The sequence below is a fragment of the Aplidium turbinatum genome, chromosome 1 (genome assembly GCF_918807975.1).
Source record: "Aplidium turbinatum chromosome 1, kaAplTurb1.1, whole genome shotgun sequence".
NCBI lineage: Eukaryota > Metazoa > Chordata > Ascidiacea > Aplousobranchia > Polyclinidae > Aplidium > Aplidium turbinatum.
The window spans coordinates 52,756,174-52,778,596 of NC_137472.1; the positions used below are offsets into that span (position 1 = coordinate 52,756,174).

At 36.8% G+C, this 22,423-nt stretch overlaps 1 protein-coding gene across 1 annotated transcript in view; it reads left to right on the forward strand.

Annotated features, from left to right (window-relative positions):
• Positions 1-1,742: 1,742 nt before the first annotated feature.
• LOC145767073 (uncharacterized) overlaps positions 1,743-22,423 on the forward strand; it is an 87,899-nt gene continuing 67,218 nt past the window's right edge. The window contains 24 exon segments of the mRNA XM_082578821.1: positions 1,743-1,793; positions 2,569-2,654; positions 4,936-5,026; positions 5,383-5,608; positions 5,953-6,126; positions 6,763-6,928; positions 7,321-7,442; positions 8,290-8,400; positions 9,178-9,558; positions 10,852-10,926; positions 11,216-11,353; positions 13,098-13,238; positions 13,667-13,835; positions 14,354-14,460; positions 14,779-14,950; positions 15,875-16,003; positions 16,362-16,491; positions 17,247-17,390; positions 18,037-18,286; positions 18,970-19,176; positions 19,310-19,515; positions 20,150-20,288; positions 20,974-21,147; positions 21,933-22,082. Of these exon segments, the coding sequence (XP_082434947.1) occupies positions 1,743-1,793; positions 2,569-2,654; positions 4,936-5,026; positions 5,383-5,608; positions 5,953-6,126; positions 6,763-6,928; positions 7,321-7,442; positions 8,290-8,400; positions 9,178-9,558; positions 10,852-10,926; positions 11,216-11,353; positions 13,098-13,238; positions 13,667-13,835; positions 14,354-14,460; positions 14,779-14,950; positions 15,875-16,003; positions 16,362-16,491; positions 17,247-17,390; positions 18,037-18,286; positions 18,970-19,176; positions 19,310-19,515; positions 20,150-20,288; positions 20,974-21,147; positions 21,933-22,082 (3,739 nt within the window).

The following is a 22,423-nucleotide window of genomic DNA, read 5'->3' on the forward strand; positions in this document are numbered from 1 at the left end:
ATTTTTAAATAGACAGTTTGTGTTTAGTAATTTTTGTTTGTAATTATTTTATTAACATATTTTTGTAATTTTATTAGAGGATCCAGTAGTACACTGTCACAGGCCCCAACATGATTTATATGAAATTGTTATTATGAGTTTGTTTTAAAAACTGTCTCAACAATTTATTGGTCTAATTATGTTGTGCACAAGTAGCCTATTACTATGTTTTTGTATGTTGACATTTTTGAGTGTGGTTTACTTTCTTCAAAGTTTGTAGTTTTTTTTTATGCACTTCTTTAACAGTGGCAGTGTTTACGAGCTGTTTTCTGTTAACATGGTGTATAACTTAAAGTTGACACTTTTGGCTTGGCTTGTCAGATATCCTAAATCAAATTTCTGCATAATTTGTTTGTTTATTTCATTTTTATCAAATTCTTGATATTAACCTGAAGGTAGTCACACAATATTTCCCGCTAATACTAAGCACAATCTAATAATTGGTTGTCCCACCTGCAAAAAAGTGAGAAATCTGGAGTTTTTGCAGAAATAAATTGCTTGTCATATTTGTGCTTGGCACAAGGTTTTTTTATTTTTTGACATTAATTATATATATTACATAAACCATGTTTCTTACAAGTGCTATAAAGGTGAATATTCTAATTAATACGGTATTCATTATGAGCTACAGCATTGCTACAGTTTTCTAGACTTATACTGGCTGTTTATGTTTGCTGATGGCTTATGGTATAACAAACATGGTACTTACCACATTCAATACGATCCACTTATTTATCTTCTTTACTGTACACTAAAAGTAGCTTTAAATTTGCACTGATAAAATATCATAGTAATTATGTGTGAAACAATGACTGTTTTAATCTTTTCTTGATAAAATAATAATGAAGAAAAGCATGTTTTATTTTTAGTGAAGTTGTTTAAAATCAGTCTGTTCCATTCAGCATGCCGTGGTATGCTTGTGAATAAAATAATGGAGGGTGTTAGATCCATTTTGTCTGAAAATTTGACATCGTTTTTGTTATACTCTTTCCCATGGATGCACTTTTATGAGTTGAACTGTTTTATATATACGTTAGCATTCTAATCTTTAAACAAAGAAATGACAAAAAGTCTTAGTGCATGTAAGTATGCAGGCCGCTTTCAAGAAGCCTTTTTTATTTTGTGGAGCTTAAAAATGTACATAGTAATAATTACATAGTAGGCCCCTGTGCTTGATGTATAGGCTATGTTTGTAGTATTGGCCCATTTGCTACTATGTTGGTAGTATTAGAATTATGCTATTGGTAATGGTAGCTTGAAATTTGAGGTTTTTCAACCTCTTTTGCAGTTTAAGTATGGTATGAGTATTGAGTAACCAGTAAAACACAACTGCCAAAAGTAACTGAGATTCGGGTCTAATTTATTTTGGAAAGAAGGCTTTCTTCATGTTCAAGATTGACTTTTTGTTTTCAAGAAAAATAGGTTTTTGTGTCTGAAAATTGACAGATCAAGATATTGTTCACAATCAACACTGATTCAGACTACGAGTTTTATTTTTAAATATTTATGCAGAAATTTTTTTTCTATTATTGTGAAACTTTTATTATTGTATACTTGCTGAAAGAAAAATATGTAACAAGCACAAATATGAGGAAGACACAAAGTTTGCTTTTGTTTGGAATATTTCTTTGTTTACATTTACAAATTGCGTCAGGTATGTTTATGATTAGTGAAAATATTTTTAAAACAAATTATTGTTAAAGATGTGTGTTTTGGATCAGTTTGGATTAAAAACAGGGTTGAGAAAAACCCGGGTTTTTTAAAAAAGCCCAACCCGCATGTTTTTTTTTAAAAAAACCTGTTTTTTTTTGGGTTTTATTGGGTTTTATTTAAAAAAGCTGCAAAAAAGGTAGATTCATGCTTATTTCACCTCAAATACTACTTTTTACTAATGAAGTGCCTCTCACTCACAGTACATGCTGGCATAACTCAATAAAATAATGCACTAGGGCTGTTTAACTATGAGGCCTTCTTGCATAAATGAGTTTTAGTGTAGTACAAAGTGGCATTACTTGATTTTTGTGTACAGAAATATCCACTGTGTTTTCAATTTATCCTTGGAAATTTCCTTCACAATCACATCTTTAAGTCCTAATTTGAAGTTTGTTTTAAGTACCTTGTAGTGCTTAGGTTCATTTTTTCAATTTTCTGATAAAAATTGAACAAATATGATGCTCTGGGTTTTTTATGGGTTTTTTTTTGGTTTTTTTAAGTGTTTTTTTTTTAAAACCCACCCGGGTTTTTTTGGGTCGGGTAAAATACCGACAACCCTGATTAAAAATCATTAAAAGTTTAGAGCATTTTAAATTTTGCATTAAATTTATCTTCTTATAATCACAAACGATACTATTGACTAAGATTCAAAATATGTTTTTTTCTTTTGTCTTAGCAAGTCTGGTTTCACACAGATCATTTCACATCAAGTCACAAATATTCCTTTCAATGGCAGTGCCGGTATATTGCAAGAACACATGTTTAAATTTAATGAAGCAAAGTGTTTTCGTCAAAACTACTATTGAAATATAACAGCTGTCATATCTTTCAGGAATAATCTGTGATCCTGGAACGTATTTTTATGACAACGCTACCTGTATAGAATGCCCAGCAGGATACTTGTAAGTGAGATTATTATTTGTGATTGAGTTGCGACTCTTGCTTATATGTCGCTTGTACCATTTGTGATCTAGTATTTCAAGTGGGTGGTTTGTTGACTACTATTACTCATATAATTTCACTTCTTCATATTATAGGTATGGATTTGGAGTTTTTGGTGTTGTAGTTCAAGTTGTTTTGTTATTAATATGTAGATAATTTCACTACCAAGCAGCAATGTTGAGTGTATGTTGAAAAGGTTTTCCTTTTTTTGATATGCTTAAACTTCGCAGTTTCTGATAATCTGAAACTGTAAAAATGAATATTGTGCTGCTCATAATTAATTTTTAATTAGAGATTTATATTATGTCACTCTATTTAATGTTATTTTGAACGTAATGTCTCCGGCACCAGCTACATTATGCGATATAGGCTACCACGACGGAAATCAACGGAAAATAAAACTTTCAAAGGTTTAAAATACGGATGAATTTCTAGCTGTTCGTGTTCGAGTAGCCATGTACTTGTCTGGAGTTGACAAGCCCCTGTTATTATTAAGCGAAATCAAATTAGTATTTTTGGAAAAGCTTTTGTCTAAGATATTTGGTCGTGTTTCGGGATAAACCCCAAGTTATTTCTATTCAGTGCACGTTTCAACCATGCTGACAATGTGCGTACTTTAAACCGCCGTTGTAATGTGTGAAAATGTCCTTTTCGTGAATATTCTTTGTATTGGAGCCACAGCGTATGACGATTTTTTACAGCTCTTGGAACTGTGTACTTTGCAGACTGGCGTCCTTTGTTGTATAAGCCATAAACGCACATTACTAAGACTACCACCAAAACACACACAAACATTCTCGTTTGCTCTCTTTCCTTTTGTGTACTTAAATTGGGATTATTATAGGTGTTATCTTTTGTGTTGCGTGTTTAAAGTGAGTTTTCATCATAAAACCTGAAATCAAGAATGATTTTTTGATAATACAAATACACTTAATGATATTGTTTTATATTATTGGTGCAATATTTCCTCGAACAGTGTTACATCAGTCGGCAGGAGAAAACTTGTGAAACCGTGGATTGTCCCGATAAATTAGGCTTTGCCTTTGAAGATGTAATTTCCATATGGATACTGATACTCTATGTATATTTGTTTTGCAGTTTGTTATCAATTAAAAAACTAAAAGGTTTTAAACGAAAATAATTTTCTTTAGGATTTTGCATATGAAATTAATCGAATTTTCTTGATACACTTGTTAAAAGAATTTCCATAGTTTTTCAAGAAAACCACCACTAACGCAAGTGGAACTTTTCAAATATTTGCTTAAAAATATTTAAGCAAGACAAATCAAATATTGCAATGACAGTGAATTCAAACCGTGACGTATGTAAGATCTCATTGCTGTGACGATGCTTTGGAAACTAAACGAATGAACATTCAACGTCGTTCCAAACACTTCCAGCAAGTTGTAACTTGTCTACAATGTGATGGCAACGACTGTTAGATATTGACTTTATTTTCCCTGGTTTATTTGCTATCTAGTCAAATCATGTGACCTGATTTTCATTAGAAAATTTGACCATCCTTGACTAGATTTGTAATGTTCGGATCTTATCCGATTTGCGCTCTCATCATTACATGCGGTTTCACACTAATTGGGTTTTTGGTAAGTGATGATGCTTGTACTTTTTGAATAGCCTATTAGTTTAGATTGCAAAAGTTAGAACTGGCAGCAATCATTTCTGGCATTGACATTCAAATCACAACATCTTTCATTGTGTGTGTTGGTTTTCCTTGCTTTTGTTTCTTTATTTTTGAATTTTCTAGCTGTTCTATGTATGGGAACAGTAGCCGTAGCTTTCGATCATGCTACTACATGTAGCCCAACGGTGCTGGTTTTAAAGTTTACCAGATTACAAGGTTTTGTCATCTTTTTCACTCATTGAAGTGCTGACAGTCGTTTATTGTAGCTAAAACTATCTTCTTGGTTCCCGGCATGTCAATGAAGATAAACTAAAAACTTGTGATACGAAGTGGCGACAGCTTCAGAGATAACATAGGGAGTAGCTCACTAGTTTGTCTATTGTGTTGAAAAGAGTACTTACTTTAGAAACCGTCCAATGTGACTTCTATACTTCAAGTATTGGAAAAATAATGCCGCTTAGTAATAGGAAGGCGATTTACATTTCTGGCAACATTCTGAGATAAAACGCATTAAAATAGTTGAAATAAGAATGTGAAGCAACAAAAAGTGTAGGACTAGTAATAATTTGTCACTAAACATTATTTACTTCTTGTTGTAGTTGCGCTGGAGGCGACGGTGCAGCAAGGCAGCCATGCCCACCTGGACAATACAACACTGACGTCAGACAAACGAATCTTTCATCCTGTCAGGTAAGTGTTGAGTTTTCAACAAGTTTTTGTCGATGTTTTGATATTATTTTTGTATGAGCATTGCATTGTTGTACCGTTGCTCCGATGACTACTGTTGTTTGACGTGGTTCGCGTCTTTTAAGTTTTACATAATAATATGGATAATGTGTGTTATTATACAAGCGCTGTATCCATCGGCTGTGCGTTATTCTCTCTGCTTTTCAAACACAGGGTGTCAGTGCAGCCGCATAGAGGCGCAACCGATTACATTGATGATGTGTACACAAAAGTACGATAGGAATGTTTATGCGAATGTCAATTCGATATAATGCAGCAAACACGTAAATGATGCCAATGTTTATATTGTTCATTTGCAGTCGTGTAGCGGCGGAACGTACAGCAATTCATCCGGCGCTATATCATGCTCTCCTTGCTCTAGAGGGAAATTCTGTCCTCAAGGTAGCGACAGAGAATTCCCTTGTGGCACTGGTCAGTATTCGTACGAGAGCAGCTCGTCATGCACGGTGTGTTCTGCTGGATACGAGTGCCCTTCTGCTGACCAAGACCCTGCGCTATGCGCTGACGGGGAATACAGCATTGAAGGTGAAGCGTTTGTTTTATATGTAGCAGTTTGGGGTCTTTATCTGCAAAGCCTTGCTGCTATTCTTATACTTGCGGTTGCGTAGCTACGCAGTTGTACTTATTATAATTTAGTGTGCTTGTAGAAAAAAAAAGTTTTGTTATTGGAAAATTTGTGTGCCTCTTTTTTCTGGTACTATCTGCAGTTATATTGTGGCTTTGTACGTACGTATCCTGCAAAGATTTCCTCTATTAGTTTATTTAACTAATACTGAAGCATCAGACCATCGAGAATTGTAGTGATGTTCAAGGTAGTTTCTTCTTATCATCGGTAGCAAGTTTGTTTCATGCAATCATGTTTCACACAGGCCAAGTCAGTTGCTCTAGCTGCCCTGCAGGGAGTTCTTGCCCGGGAAAGAGTCGCACTGAGCTATGTCCGAAAGGTGAAGCAAGCGCTGAAGGGGTAGCTTCATGTACAACCTGCGAAGACGGCTTTTACGCCGCCTCATCTGGGAAATCGTCATGTGACATGTGCTCACCAGGTATGACGTCATTTAGCGTTTGTACATCCAACAAGTTTTGATGTTGCATCTAATTTTTTTTTCTTTACTTGTGTAATTTTTTGTATAGACGAGGCAAGTCATTTTGTCTGCTGCTTTTATCATATTGAAGTCGGGTTTACGCACTGTTAAAACGTAGATAGTAAATGTAAGCCTACCTATCACTCCCAGATTCTGTCATCTTGAACCAATGTTCTTTGGAGTGGATTAGATTTTAAATTGAAAACAAATGTGGGAAAACCTTTCTTTTCATTTATTTTTGAACATGATATTTGTCTTGTGGCCGAATGGTGAGAGCATCAGCCCAACGTTCGAAAGGACGGCATTTCAAAACTCACCGAGGGCACAGGCTTATGTTTTGGCTAGATATTGACATGCTTTGTGGTGACACAAAGATTGGCTTTTTTACTGTTTTACCAACTTAATTCAGACCCTCAACTTGAAGGTGTAACGTGGATACCAAACAATACCCCTTTTAATTTTTTTAACAATTTACAATAGTTTTTTAAAGCCTCACTTAAAACGCAAGATAATAAACCGTCCATTCTGTAGCCAAACCTATTGTTGGTATTTGATTCAAGCGATTTAGGATTATTACCTATCTGACGTCATTTCTAGGGTTCTATTGTCCCGATCGTTCTGATTCGCCTCAACGGTGTCCGGCTGGCTTCATATCTGCTGCTGGCGCTATGATATGCTCTGCTTGTGCTAACAACCAAGAAGTTTCATCTGATCAGACAGCATGCAATCCTTGTCCTGCAGGGTTCCAGTGCACCGACCCTGCGTAAGTTGCTTGTGTCATATGAAATATTGAGTTTCGCTTTTAGCAGCATGGTCGTTGTTTATTTCACAAGTGTAGATACAAACGACTTGTTTTAGCCTCATGCTACAGGTTCACTGTGGTGGTAGCGGTTTGTCGCTGCTCACTAGCTTTCTGAACACGGCTCCCTAGTCGTCTTTCTTGTATCATTTCGTCTTGTCATTACCATGTCCGAAACGAAAATACAATAAGTCACAATAAGTGATATTCTAGCACGTCAACTAACGGAAAATGGGCAAAACTTAAGCTTGTATCATGGCTACCTAGAGATACACTATTCAGTCTGATTTGTTACATTCTGAAAACTTTACATATTGCATTTGTGTTTTAATTAAGCTCTTCAATTTCATTATCAGCTCCGGCCCACAACCTTGCGTCGGCGGAACCTATTCTCTCGTGGGAGATGCCGTGTGCCAGACATGTCCGAGGAACTTTGAGTGCTCGTCATCATCTTTCGCACCCGTTTCTTGCAGCTCAGGTCAGCGCTGTTTAGGTTTAATTCGCCCCTATTGAAACGCAACCGAAAATGGGTTGACACCTTTCAGTATCCAGACAGAAAATTGTTACTATTTATTGTTTAGAAGAAATACTATTTACTTATGTCCGTCTTGTTAGCTCAGTGGTTACGTGCCCGACTCAAACTCAAGATCACGCGGCGCTGGTTCGACTCTCGGAATATTCGCTTGAGCAGCGTATCTTCATGGACCGCTCTCCATTCAGTGGTATCTAATGGAGGAAATAATTCCCCGGCAACAACACTTCAACAATCGGAAACTGCACTCTGTTACTTCCGATAACCGGCCCTGCGTCAAAAGCGAAACAAAGTATGGGAAACTACCAGGATTAACCGATCTTTGTCAGTCCGAGGATAAAGATTCGAAACCAAACCAATTTTTTTATTTTGGATTCTTTCTTGCGTTTGTCTGACTGTAATTTATAATCTTCTGTTGAAACTGCCCAGTCAGCAAATCAATCGTAAAAAAAACGACTAATTTGCTGCCTGGGTGAAGTGCTGCTGATCTGCATTCATCGAATGCTGGCATTTGCACAACAATCTAATTTCAGCATAATTTATCAAGAAACGATTTTCCTGTAATAATACTTCAGCTTTTTCAAACAGACTTTTTATAACTTTTGCTTTTTGTTATGTTACTAATGTCAAAGTGGCGCTTGAAACATAGAAGTTTTTTGAAGTGTTTCTCGAAAGCCAAATTCCTTTTACGCCAGTGACTTCCACCTGGATTAGCACAGAAACGTTTTTTTTGTGCTTAAATGTATTCATAGCGCGCTCTGCTCTCAACTGAAAGGTATATTTGCGTTTGCAGGTGAATATTCAGAGCCTGGATCTGTCGCCTGTAGTCAATGCCCAGCAGGCTTTGCTTGCAATGGCTCGTCCGTTGATGCTTGTCCCGCAGGAACGTACAGCGGTCTGGGAGGTAACGAACAAGTAAAGCTAAATGTTTGTTTTCTTTGAGCAAAACTGGTACTATGACAGTTTATCGAACGCCTATTGATCGAACAACAGTTAATCGAAACGACAATTAATCGAACGACAATTAATCGAAACGACAGTTTATCGAAACGATTGTTCACCGAACGACAATTAATCGAACGACATTTAATCGAAAACCTAACCTAAAACCTAACCCTTGAGTATTCCATTGCATATGTGCATTAAAATTTTAGTTAAAATTTGTTTCTGGAGATTCGCCGTTTGATCAACTGTCGTTTAGATAAACAGTCGGTCGATGAACTGTCGTTTCGATGAATTGTCGTTAGATAAACTGTCGCGTCACGAGCAAAACTAGATAGTTTGCTTGTCAAAGTACGGTTTTTTATTTATATTTTTGACCACCTATTTGTTGTATATGTACTATATGTACGGTTGTACATATATTTGTTTGGTTGATACAGCTAAGAGTCTTTGGCAAAGACGTGGGAGCCTACGTCTTTTGCAAACACAATCCGTCTTGAATGTATTTTGATTAGTAAGTTTATTTGCTGTAGTTAGCTATAGCTGTTTAGTGTTTACTGTTTTTTGTTTTTGTTTAAACCAGAGGCGTGCAACATACGGCCCGCGGGCCAGAGCACGGCCCGCGATACCCATTTACGTGGCCCGCACATTCTTCATCAAGTAGCCCATTATTTTTAAATACTTTTCACTGTTAGATCGGAGGATGTTGTTATTTGTTAACATATTTCCTCACTTCAAGCAAAACTACAACTCTTTCGATCTCAGTTGAGCAAAGCATCCCTGACTCACTTTCCTTGTCTGGAAAGTAGAAGCGTTCAAATTCAAGACTGTGAAAAATATGTTGGAATGGTTGAAAAGTTAACTTCGGCGTTTGAAACTCGCTTTGAAGATTTTCGAAAACACAATGCCGACTTTCAACTTTTTGCTCATCCATTTGACCTGGTTGTGGAGAATATTCCATCTAGCTTTCAATTAGAATTGCAAGCAAACGTCGATCTCAAACGAGCCTACAATGAAAATGATTTGCTTACTTTTTACGGAAGCTACATGTATGGAAATTACACAAGTCTAGAAAATCATGCGAGAAAAATGATCTCTCTTTTCGGAAGCACATACTGCTGTGAGCAGTTCTTTTCAAAAATGAAGCTGTTCAAGACAAAATGCAGGCATCAACTTACAGATGAGCACTTGCCAAGTCAACTTCGAGTTGCCACTTCTTCCGTCAAAGCTGACATTGACAAGATTTCTGGACAGAAAAGATATCAGACATCTCATTAATCACTCACTCAATGTGTAACTTGATTGTGTGTACTTTTCCATTAAATAAATTGTTCATATAAATTCATGTGTTATTAGATAGACTGGCCCTCAGCCTCATTATAATTGTACGTTGTGGCCCATTGCAATAAACAGTTGCACGCCCCTGGTTTAAACAAACACGAATATATTTTATGAGAAAGATTATTTCAAAATTTAAGCCCTGAACTTCAAAGAACATGTCGATCCATATGAACTTACATTATCGTACGAGATTTATTGTCGAATAAATATTTTGCGTGTTTTAGATTTCTCAAAATCACAATGTATCAGTCAGTCTAGTGTTCACATACAACAGTTTGGTTTGCTTGATTTGAAAACTACTTTGATTGAATATGGCTGTCCACACTAACAGTGTACTTAAAGGCATACTAAATGAAAATTTCAAACCGGAATTAAGCATTAAAATGAATAAACTGAACATTCAAGAATACATTTCAAAAACAATTACCGAAAAAAAATTGTTTTCAATGGCGCTGGCAAGGCCCAAAGTCCAGTGTTTCATTTATTTTCATTTTTTTCAAAATGACCAAAACGTGCAAACACTGCTCGAGAATACGTAATAAAAGACAGCAATAACAAAAGCCACGTTACCACATCTGATGTTTTGAGCAAACTGTCTGCTGTTTTGATATTGAAATGTGCTGTTTTGATGTACATACATACATAGCCTACAGTCAAATCGCCCGCAGTAACAATTATTGCGTGATCGGTTGATTGCTAGTCTTTTGTTACGTAGACTGTACAGTCGCACGCTTCGTTGCTCAGGCCCAATCTCGCTTTGAAAGCTCTGACAAAAGCACGCGCACAATGGTGGTCAGACCGCAATGGGGCAAAATTTTATTGAAAATCGTTTTATGGTAGCATGTTAAACACAAAAAACGTGGAAAATCGCCAAGTCAGGTTTTTCCTTTACTATCCCTTTAAATCATTACGCTATTGTATGGGGTATTCTTTTGTTGTTTAGTTTACATCGACTTACACTGAAAAAACATAACTTGATGTAAATGAACCCTTCAAGTTTCAATTTTTATGACCACATTAACAGACCATGTCGATAAATCTTTAATAAGATTACGACCGTTCTGTATTGCAGATACGACTTGTAATGATTGTCCAAGAGGGAGCTACTGCCTGGGACAAGCCTCCACATTCACACAATGTCCCGACGGTATGTTAAACCGATCTCTTCTTGTGAAAGTGTAATGGTCTACTTGAGAAAGCCAATTATGTCCTTCCACTGTGCTTTTGTCATAAGTAACACATTGCTGTACATTGACATAGTTTATTAACTTTGACTTTTTTCTGTTTTTATTTGCGTTGTTAAATATGTTCCTCTTCCCAGTAAAGAATTACGTCATATCAAGACCTGCTTGCGCTGGGAGCAGTTCATATCTGTGGTGAATGCACTGTTACATACATATACAATTATACATCACTGTTTCTTTTTATTCGTGCAGGAACGTACAGTTTTGAGAGAGCCGCTTTTTGTGAACCATGTAGCCAGGGTTACTCCTGTCGGTCCGGCAGCAGAACCCCATGTCTGGACGGTACCTACAGCCCTGGTGGAAGAGTTTCGTGTCTCACCTGCCCTGTTGGTAGGTTCTTAGTTGCATCTAATTTAATTTCGGATAACGTTGAAGCTACGTGAAACATTCCATTGGCTTTAATTTTCCAGACTTTGATTATTTTTTTGAATGTTCTGGAAGGAGAATGACTGGTCGTGGGTTTGTCCGTATATTGATTTTTGTTTCAAATGAAATTACTGATTTATGTTTTGCGTTCGACCAAGCTTCAGCAATACGTGTGTTCCAGAAATGAAACAATTTTAATATCTGATCAACTGGGATGACTGTTGTTAGTACATGTGTAAAAACTGCTACATTGCATTGTAGCACTTCACAGCTGCATTACGCTGTGATCTGAGCCAATGGTTTTCAACTGGTGTTCCGTTAAAGACTGTCAAGTGTTCTACAAGAAATTGATTAGTGTGACTAGTGTTTCATGAAACTTCCGTCGAAAATCAAAAGAGCTTTGCGTTTGTCTTTCTGCAATTCCTGTCCGATTGTCAACTTTGTGCTCATCCAAAAGGGCTAAGATATCGCACGGCCAAAAACTGAAAGTGAATAAATTGTTGTTGTGTAGTTTATTTTGTTGCATTATTATAAAACTGCATTTGGTTTTCCGCCAGATTATTTTAATGCATAAAGTGTTTTGTGGCTCAAAAATGTTGAAAAACACTTCCTTACACTCTTTAGATGGTCTTAGCATTGTATAAATTTGTTTTAACCCGATGTGGCCAGTGATAACCCACGATTGCAAGATATGCGGTTGCTACAGGACAAGGATTTTGATCGTTTTATTCTCGTTACTCTTTGCATACGTTTCGCAGAAAACGTCATTAGCTATTTTTGGACACAATTTTGGTCATGCATCAGGCAATTTAATTTTCTTTTAGTAAATGTACTCCCTTGATAACGAAACTTACACCCAGAAGGCGTATTTACCATTAGTAGAAACTGATGTGATAGAGCAATAGCAGCTTAAGCACTGTAGATGACTATAGTTTCTATATTTTTATAAAGCATATTTTCTATAAAGCACTATATTTCTTTTCCAGCACTGTGTTCATGGCATCGTTGTCTTTTGTAGAGGAAAGCAGTTCAGAACTTTAATCAGCTGTTAAACTTTAGAGAAGTTGTAGAGCAGTGGCATACCCTATACCTTTTTTCTAATAGTTTTAGCAAGGTGATTCATGGCCATCTGGAGATGCGGCCTGATTTGTCACATTTTGCAGATTTTGATTACAGCTACTGCTAGTGCTTGACTAACATTTTTTGAGATGTTTTTACTTTTTGCGGTTTCCTAATGACAAAAAACTTTTTTGTTGCCTTAGGGAAGCAGTAGCAAATGAGAAAAAGTAAGTTGAAAAACGCAAAATCAGACTGTTATTGAAAATTAACAGTCTGACTAAAATCTACACAATCAAATTTTGTTTGTTTTTCAACATGTGAGGATATTAAAACCTATTGTGTCATCTGGGGAAAAGAATAAAGAAAGCGTAAAAATCTAATTTTTAGAAAAATTTATGTAAAGGTTCGCGCAAAGTTAGAAAAACCTGGAAATTTCTGCAAAATGTGACAAATCAGGCCGTATCTTTAGGTGGCCATGGGTGATTGTATTGTTTGTCGCAGTGTTTTATATTTTCTAGTTAATTTTTTCAATATTTTTTGTTGTTGTAGAATGTAGATTCATCAAAGACGCCACCCTTGCAGTGGCGAAATCTTTAACTACCAGAAACCACATTTTGTTGCTAAATGTAGATGTTTACTTTCATTTTAGGAGCAACCTGTACAACGTATGCCATCACATTGGCTGCTGGCAACAACTGTAATTTGGGAGAATATTACGATGGCTCATCTTGTCAGACGTGCACAGAAGGAAATTATTGTGATGGCCAAAATATGAACTCATGCCTGTCAGGTGATGAGAATGTTATTAACGTTTTTGTTGTAATTTGCTTCAATTATTTTTCAACATTGCGTTGTTTGAAACGCATTTCAGTTTAGGAACATAAATTAGCATTTTTGTATGATAGGAACAAGAATAAAGAGTGCACTTTATGCGAATATTTGCCTATAACTTATTATAACTTATTCGAAACTTTTTCTGTGTTGCCAAATTCAAAATTTCTAATTTCAATTCCAAAAGCACTTATTACATGTGTCATGTTCAAAACACTCGCGATTATCTTCAGCGAAAGAGATGCCGTTTTGGTATTCAAAATTTTAATAAATGTCAGCCATGCTTTGCAAAAAGGCGTAAATTTACGTGATTTTCGAAAGTTCAACACTTTGGACTTATGCCGTATTTTAAAGTGTTTTAATCGTGTTTTTGACTATTTCACACAGGTGAATTCAGTCCTGATAATGCCTCTGTGTGCCAGACGTGTCCTCCTGGGAAAGCGTGCCCGAACAAAGCTCAGTCACAAATGGTAGAGTGTTCTGCGGGGACTTATTCAGAAGGTGGCCGAGAGGCGTGCACAGATTGCCCAGCTGGATCCTACTGTCCCTATATAAAGTAAAATACATGTGCTATGAGTATTGAAATTTAATGCAGCGATTTTATATGGTTTATTGCGATCAGTTTGCTGTGCTGATTTCATTATTCATTTAATTTTTTAAAGCATAGTGTTTTTGAAAACCAAATGTCGGGCTATTAAAAAAGTTTACATTGTACTTGTTGCGGTATGTATTTTATGCCTTTTTATCATTTTTCTTTTTGTTTTTGTTTATAAAAACATTTCTTGTTGCAAAAAATAAAACACAGTCATCTTCAAATGTGAAATTAAATTTGTGCTTAAAGACTAACTTGTTATCTTCGTTTTTCTTCTTCGTTTTTTTAAGAGTATTAACTTTGAAAGTTTTTGATAACTTTTGAATTTTATTCGTATTGATTAAGAAAAAATCTCATCAGATCAAAAGTATCATAAAATATTTTTCAATGCCTGCAACAAGTTCGTGCAACCCAACGTCTAAAACATACAATTCTTGGGATAGTGTTGATCAGGCCAAGTTTAATTTGTATTTTACTTTTAGCCAAGCTACTCAGATCCCCTGCCCGCCTGGCACTTACTCAACAGGAAGTCAAGCCGCTTGTACAGAATGTCAAGCAGGTCGAGCATGTTCATCTCCAACCTCTGCAGGTGCATTGATGATAAAATATTAAATTGCTAGATTTGTTTGATCGGTACTCGGGTGATGTGCTTTATTCAATGATAATATTGAAAATGTCGTTTTGGTGTGTTGTTTTTGATTTGTTAATCAAAATTTCAAAGTTTCTAAATGAAGACTTTCGTTTCATTTTGATTTGTTTTTCATAAATTATAATTTTTCTTCGTTTTATTTCGACTTTCCTCCCCAGAAAACTTTTCAACGGCCTAAGTATAAATAGTCATAATGACATGACACTACAAGCACGTATTTTCTGTGGTTCAAATCAATTCTTATACATTGTCCTGCAGGCACTGAATGTCCGCTCGGCACCTACAGCTTGGGAGGGGCTGCATCGTGCACCTCATGCCCTGCCGGATACGCCTGTCCATCTAGGGATACTAATAATGACATAACACAGTGTGCTGATGGTACTTATGCTGATGGTGGGGATTCCGTGTGCACTCCCTGCCCAGCCGGCTCGTGAGTATCTCGATCATGTAAACGAAGACATCGGGAGAGTTGTAATTTTTGTGTGATTTGTAGCCATGCTAGCTGCTACAAACATGTACATTATTGCAGAAACATCTTTTCATGCACTAATCAAATCTTCCAATGTGTTTGCTGGCAATATATCTCTTACTGTAGTATGTTCATTGACGTGGTGGTATATCGCTTATTGTAGTTGCTGCTATTCTTTCGTCTCAGATACGTGCTTAACTGAAAGTAAAATCACATGATAGAAATTTATCTTTACTGCGCTGTGTGATTGAAAATGGGTAACCTATGGCTACCTGGAGATGCGGCTTGATTTGTCACATTTTGCAGTACTGGCTGACTGAAATTTTTTAAGATATTTTTGCTTTTGCTGACTCGTAATGATATAAAAGCTTTTTAGTTTCCTTGGGAACTAGTGGAAAACGGAAAAAGTAAGTTGAAAAACGCCCAATCAGATTGTTAATGAATGGTTAACAATCTGACTGAGATTTTATGAATCAAATTGTTTTTGTTTTTCAACGCTTGATGATGTTAAAACCCAGTTTGTCACCTGGGAAAGACAATGAAGAAGGCGTTAAAATATCATTTTTAGAAAATTTCATTCAGACAGTTAGGCTACCAACAGTTGGCAACATGTGGAAAATTCTGCATGATGTGACAAATCAAGCCGTATCTCTACGTAGCCATGAATTGGCCTCTTTTGTTCATGTTTTGTGTTTCCTGTGAGTTGGTTTCATTGTTCTTAAAAACAAATTTTTTACAGTAAATGTCAATCACGTTAGTATTCGATCATCCAACAAATGGTGAAATATGAAAATCATATGATAAAACAATAATACTGCTTTTTAATAGACACTCTGCTGCACATTTTTACAAACATTGCGTTTCAACACTAGCCTTGCCTTTCAGGTACTGCCCGCTCACATACCAGTCATCTGCAACGCCGTGCCCTGATGGCTACACCTCCGCTGGTAGCCGCTCTGCTTGCCTCAGATGTAGCCCAGGAAAGTATTGCCCAAACAAAGACGATGAAACGGAGTAAGTGGCAGTTTCGTGCAATCAACCGACCTTTGTCATTGCAATTGACGTTATTCTAACTTTGTTTTTCTTTTTTGATGAAGCAACCAAACGTTTGAATTCCTGGTTACTGTTTTTTTGAACAACTTTACAGAAAACATCTTTGCCTTTGGAATGGCAAATCGTTAATTGAAATTAATACACCATGCCACTTTGCAAGCGGACTACTGCCTTAACTGCTCTTCTGTGATTGTTTAATCTCCGTTTTTTTTCTTCTATTTATAAGCTCGATTTTGGTTGTGGCAAAATCCTTACATTGGTTTATTGGACTTTGTGCTGTCACGTTTTTGTTTTGCCAAGTAACGATCTGGTTGTGTAGAATCCCCTGTGCTGATGGATCCTATTCGCTGGGTGGCGCTGTGGAGTGCACACAATGCAAGGCAGGATTTTACTGCCCTCAGAAGACAGCAGGACCAATACCCTGCCCGCAAGGCTCCTATTCTGCTTCCGTAAGTTCAAATATTAACAGTTATAAGCCAGCACTTTTGTGAAGCAATGTCGCTGATACTTTCAAATTTGCCATATTGGGCTTTGTTGGTGTTTATTGAGGTGTATTCACATAGGTTTTCTTTCATTGTTTTGCAATCAATTGATAGTTTTTATATGATATTTTTCTTAATTTTATCACGAAGGGGATAAAATAGTGATTGGTTCTGTACGTATCTTCAATGGGTGACTGAAATTCATTTTTCGTCAACCGAGTGTAGCAAGAATTGGCAATTTGATGCAATATTTTTCTAACAAAAATTGAAATCAATCGGCTTGGGCTATAAAGACGCAGTTTAAAAATAAAAGCTGAAAGATTACAAAAGAAAAAAAAAACGCTTTCCTACACTCACAAGTGGTCTTGGGTTTAACAACACAAGGTCCTTTAGTCTGTATCCAGTAATTTTTTTTCTAGCACTAGTTGCAACGTTCACTAATCAAAAGCAAAGACATACAAGTTGTTTTATTGCTTCACGGACGATTCGCGCACCATGACAATTCGCATCCTCAGATGGAATAACATATAAAGTACAATTTACAAAGTTATATACTGCAGTGCAGTTAAAAGCAAGAAAAAAAGAGTGAAACATACATTATTTTAAAGGTTGACCAAAAGATGATGTACCAAAAGATGTATGAGCGGTTACCTTCTACATTAGATAACGTAGAACATTAAGCATTGTTACTTTTTTGACGTGACAACAATATTTACTTGCAGAATGGATTAGCGAATTGCACAATCTGCGAAGCTGGCTCACAATGCTATAACCCCGCTACCAGCCCTGTGCCTTGCGAAGCTGGTACCTGGTCACCAAATGGATCAATATCTTGTTATCCCTGTCAAGTCGGTTACACTTGCGCTGTAAGTTGTTGCTCAGTGAATGTATCTGTCGCGAACACGACTTGGCGATATCTCAAAAGATGTTTCCAGTTTCATTGAGTTTTAAGATGTTGACTAAATTTTTCACCCAACTGGAACCATCCTCCGTTTTACGTTGGTTCAACGTCTGCAGACGTTGAACAATTTAAAAAAAGTTGGATTTTGTTAGCTTGGAATGCTATATTGTATAATGTTTAGTTGTTTTGTGCTTATTTCAAATTGGAATGCTGGTTTAGTTTTGGGTTTGGATTTTTTCTCATGAAACAAATTAAAAATTTTCAGTTTAATTAAAAGTCATCAAACTTTTGACTTTTTCGTTTGATTTTCTTCATACCACGGTTCTCAAAACACGGCAGTTTAAACCACTTGAAGCTTTGGAACTTAATTTGTTTATCGTTCATATAAAATTCATCTAGAATGATGGCAAGCAATAATGATCTACACAGCCAGCAACTCATTTTTTTTAAACATTGGTTTAACTAATTAATTTGTAGATAATGAGTCAGTAAAAAAAACAGATAAAAAAAACGATTTGCCAGCTGGTACAGCACGTAGCAAATTGCGGATACGCAACAAATGTTTTTCATTATTTGTTTCATTTTTCAAAAAGCAGCTGATATTTCTTTAGGCTGGATCCACTTTGCCCGACCCAGCGGCAAATATATGCGATGAAGGTTATTACTGTGACGGAAAAGACTCCATTGCTTGTCCTATTGGCACTTACAACCCCAATACAGGAGGCAAAAGCCTTGTTGACTGCACCCCTTGCGACAGTGGATCTTGCTGCCCTACACTTGCAACCACTACACTTACCAACTGCCCAGCAGGACATTACTGCCCTCTTGGAACTGGAGATTGTGAAAGCTTACCTTGTCCCGGTGATTATCAACGCATTATTATTATTATTATAAGCGGTGGTTATCAATTAATCTCGTAATAGGTTTAGGTGAACTATACTGTATTTCAAAACATTTTTGATTTTTGAATGTGTTTTTTTATTTTTCTCACCTACTAACTGCACTAGCTACACTGCATATAAATCTAGAACTTTCATACTTCTATGTTTGTAAAAAGATAACAGTAATAAAAACATTGCTTTGCCATGCAGTATAAATGCCCGCGAAGTGTATCTTGAATGCCAAAGGAAGTGCGTTATATCTTTTACAATACCGGTTTAAAACGTTTTCTTGCTTAATGTCTTTGAACAGTTTCACTTTTCAAATTTTGAACAAACTGTTTGAAATGAGAAAGTCACTTGTCGACTTTAGAATTTTTGACGTTTTGCCACATATTGTTCTACTTTTTGTTTGTTTGTCAACCGAGCATTGGATGGAACTGTCAGAGTTCCTATTTGCTTATAGTAGCGAGTTTGAAATTTTGAAGATACGGTACGCTATTCTTGTTGTGGTAAGAACGATTACCTTACCTTTCTTTTTTTGGGGAGAAAAGTTACTCCTATGTAATTTACTTAAGCGTTATGTTATTTTTTACAGAGTATGTTTTATGAATGTTTTGTGTGTTGGCACCAATGATGTATTCAATATTATCGATGTTTTATCAGCTGGAACGTACAATCCCAACGAACAGAGTTCCCAGTTAACTGATTGTACCAACAATCGATGCCCTGCTGGCAGCTACTGCCCGGAGGGTTCTACTGGGTCTCCCTTTGATTCTTGCCCTCAAGGGTTTTTCTGCTTGGAAAACCAAATCTCGCAATTTCAAAATCCCTGCCCAGCAGGAACGTATGGAGATAGATCCGGTCTGACAAGTGAGTTTTCAATCTGTGATTATATTGATACACGATCAAACGACGTTGTGTCAATGTTTGGACATTTTCAAATGCTGCCAACCTCTGAAATTACACAATACACATATTTTATACCAATCTCATATTTCATCAGTTTCAACGGATTGTACTCCATGTCCAGAGGGTAGCTATTGTCCATGGGGCAGCGAAAACCAAGCCACCACTGCTCCCACTCCATGTCCTGAAGGGACTTACAACCCAAACACAAATGCTGCGGACATGCTTAGCTGTATTCCATGTGAATCAGGGAAGGCTTGCACCACTAGTGGCTTGGATAGCCCATCAAAAGACTGTAGCCCTGTAAGTATTGCTTCTTAAGACTGTTTTGCTTCATTGCATTGGTTCGTTGTGGGGCAGCTAACAGGACGATTAAAAGTTTCATTTTGTGATTTAAAGTGAGCTACCGTAGACAAAAACATTTCTTGCAACCAAAAACCTGTAGGCTACAATGTACATTTACGTTTTAAACTTTCACCGATTTGAGCACCGTTCTCGGCTCACTGGCAATTTTGATGTACCGCTTTCTGTAGGTAGCCTACCTTTTTCGTGTTGGAGACATTGTGCCGAAAGTAAAAATGACATGGCAACGGCCAGTAGGCTACACGCCAAAGTTTACTTTTTTAGAAGAGAAAAAATATTGCCCGATAAGTTTTTTTAATCCGTATTAGTTCCCGATTTTCCAGTGAAAGCAAAAAAAATGAGAAGATTTTGTGCGCACTTAATCAATTCACATTCAGCGTCATCACGCTTCAAGTGTTTTTAAAAAAAGCAGTTTGGGAAAAAAATAAAATTTTGTTTTGACCCAAAATATATTTTGGTTTCGTTTCGAACCGCCTTTCATAAAATAACCGCCAACCCAACCGGTAAAAACGGCATTGTTTACATTGATTCAACGTCTGAGTATATTACTGGACAGTTTTGTTTGTTCTTTTAGGGTCACTACTGTCCTCCAGGGACATCATCACCCACACAGTACGACTGTCCACCCGGTACATACACCGACGCAACCGACCTGTTTTCGGCTGATCAGTGCACCATCTGCCCAGAAGGATACTATTGCTCATATGCTACGAGTGAGTACTGTTGCATATTTCTATGTTTCATGAATCCAATGAGTTTAAATTGTAATTTCATATCGTGTTGTTGTTGTTGTACGTCCAACACTTGTCAAAAGGTGTGTATCTGTTTTTTTGCAATTCCATTATAAAAAATACGTTATGCAGCATCAGGGCTAAATGACTTACCGGTTAGTGCGTCTGCTTCTGAATCGGTAGGCATGAGTTCGATACCCTCATACCAAGACTTTTTTTAAAAATGGTACTAAATCTAATTCCTGATTGGCACTCAGTAATGAAATGGATACCGGTAATATGTACTCAGTGGCGTCTCCATACGGCTGCATTGACACTGTCTGAGGAACAACGCATTTCGCGATGCATACAACGCTATATAAAAACAAACATTATTATCATCTATGTTACTACTGACACACCACAAGATGCGTTCTACCGTTTAATTTCAAAGGTTGACTAATGACTATGTGTTGCAAAGGGGATGGAAATATAACCTTTCAAGTTTACTTAAAACACTTGCTGTCTCATTCATATATTGGCAATTTCATTTTGACATCTGAAAACTAAATCTATATTTCCATGGTATCGTCTACTTAACCTTAACCCAACATTACGTTATTGACATATTCGCTACCAGAGAAATAGCGTTGTAGAAAATTTTGCTTATTTTTAAATATTTTTTCAGCTGGGTTTGATGGGTCAACTTCCGAGCCTAAACCTTGTGACCCCGGGTACTACTGCCCGGCCGGTACTCCGAGGCCTGACCGGTACCCTTGTCTGCCCGGAACTTATTCGCCGAACCCTCTCAATTCTCGTGCAGAGAACTGTACTTCGTGTGATGCAGGCTTCTACTGCGTCGGTGAGTTGTTGCTGACGTAAGACAAATTTTACGTAGAATTAACGTTACAGCATTTAATATAGTCCCTTTAGCTCAGTGGTTGAGCGCCCGACTCAAGATCACACGGCGCTGGTTCGACTCTTGGGGTGTGCGCTTGAGCAACGCATTTCAGAACTGCTCTTCATTCAGCGGCACTTATTGAATAGAGTAATTTTCCGCCAACAACCTCTTCAACAACAATCGGAAACTTCACTTTGTCAATCTCGGTAACCGGCTCTGTGTCAGTGGTTTAGAGCCTCTACGAGTATGCGAAGCTGCCAGGAATAACCTATCAGAGGCTTTGCCAGTCCTAGGATAAAGCTTAAAAAAAAAACAAAAAAACAATTGATTCGACTCTAAAAAACGTACAATATATCAACTACTGAAAAGCTTTATTCATGAGATACCAGTAGCCAACGAATCTATTTGTTTGGTTTTTGGTAGTATATGCTTGCTCCTGGGTGGATGTAGATGATGGATCAACGCAAAAGCGATAGATTTTGTTAACTAGAATGCAATTTTTGGTGGACTGCGATTGTGCTTTAATAAAGCTTGTTCCAAAAAAAAAGACTGTGGGCTGATATTTTCTGTACGTTAGTTTAATGGTAATAACATCGGCAATATAACAATTGAAAGCAATTATTGAGAACCAATAACAAGCTGAAAACTGGCTTTGTCAAATGTTAAAAATGGTTGTACTTGCATTATATTTCTATTTTAAACAAAAATATGCTACCTTAATAGTGTGTTGTCCAATGCCATTACAGGGGGAGAGAGCAAGGTTACCCAGTCGTGTCCCCCTGGTTATTACTGCCCCCTTGGTACGTCTTCTAAGGAGGAAAACCCTTGTCCTGCCAGAACTTACAATCCCCTCTACGAAAGGACGAGCCAAAGTGATTGTCTAAACTGTACCCAAGGTATGATGTAACAATTTAGAGATGTTTAAATGGATTTTGTTTATTTTTTATCAACTTACAATCGGTTGATTGTTTGAGGTTGCGCCTGTGAAAAGAATCTCTTTTGAATTACGCTTACTGGTGCTATGGGACGTCAAGTTTTCTTTTAAATATTGTTTTGTATATTGTTTTATAAAAATACCTTATTATGAACAATACACATGTCTGTTGATTACAGAGAGATAGATAATTATGTAAAGTAAGGCTAGGTATGACCGACGTGAGTAAATATTACTCCCATTACAACTTTAGGTATGTTTATGGTTTTACGTTTTACTTATTTTAGTTTCAGTTATTCTATC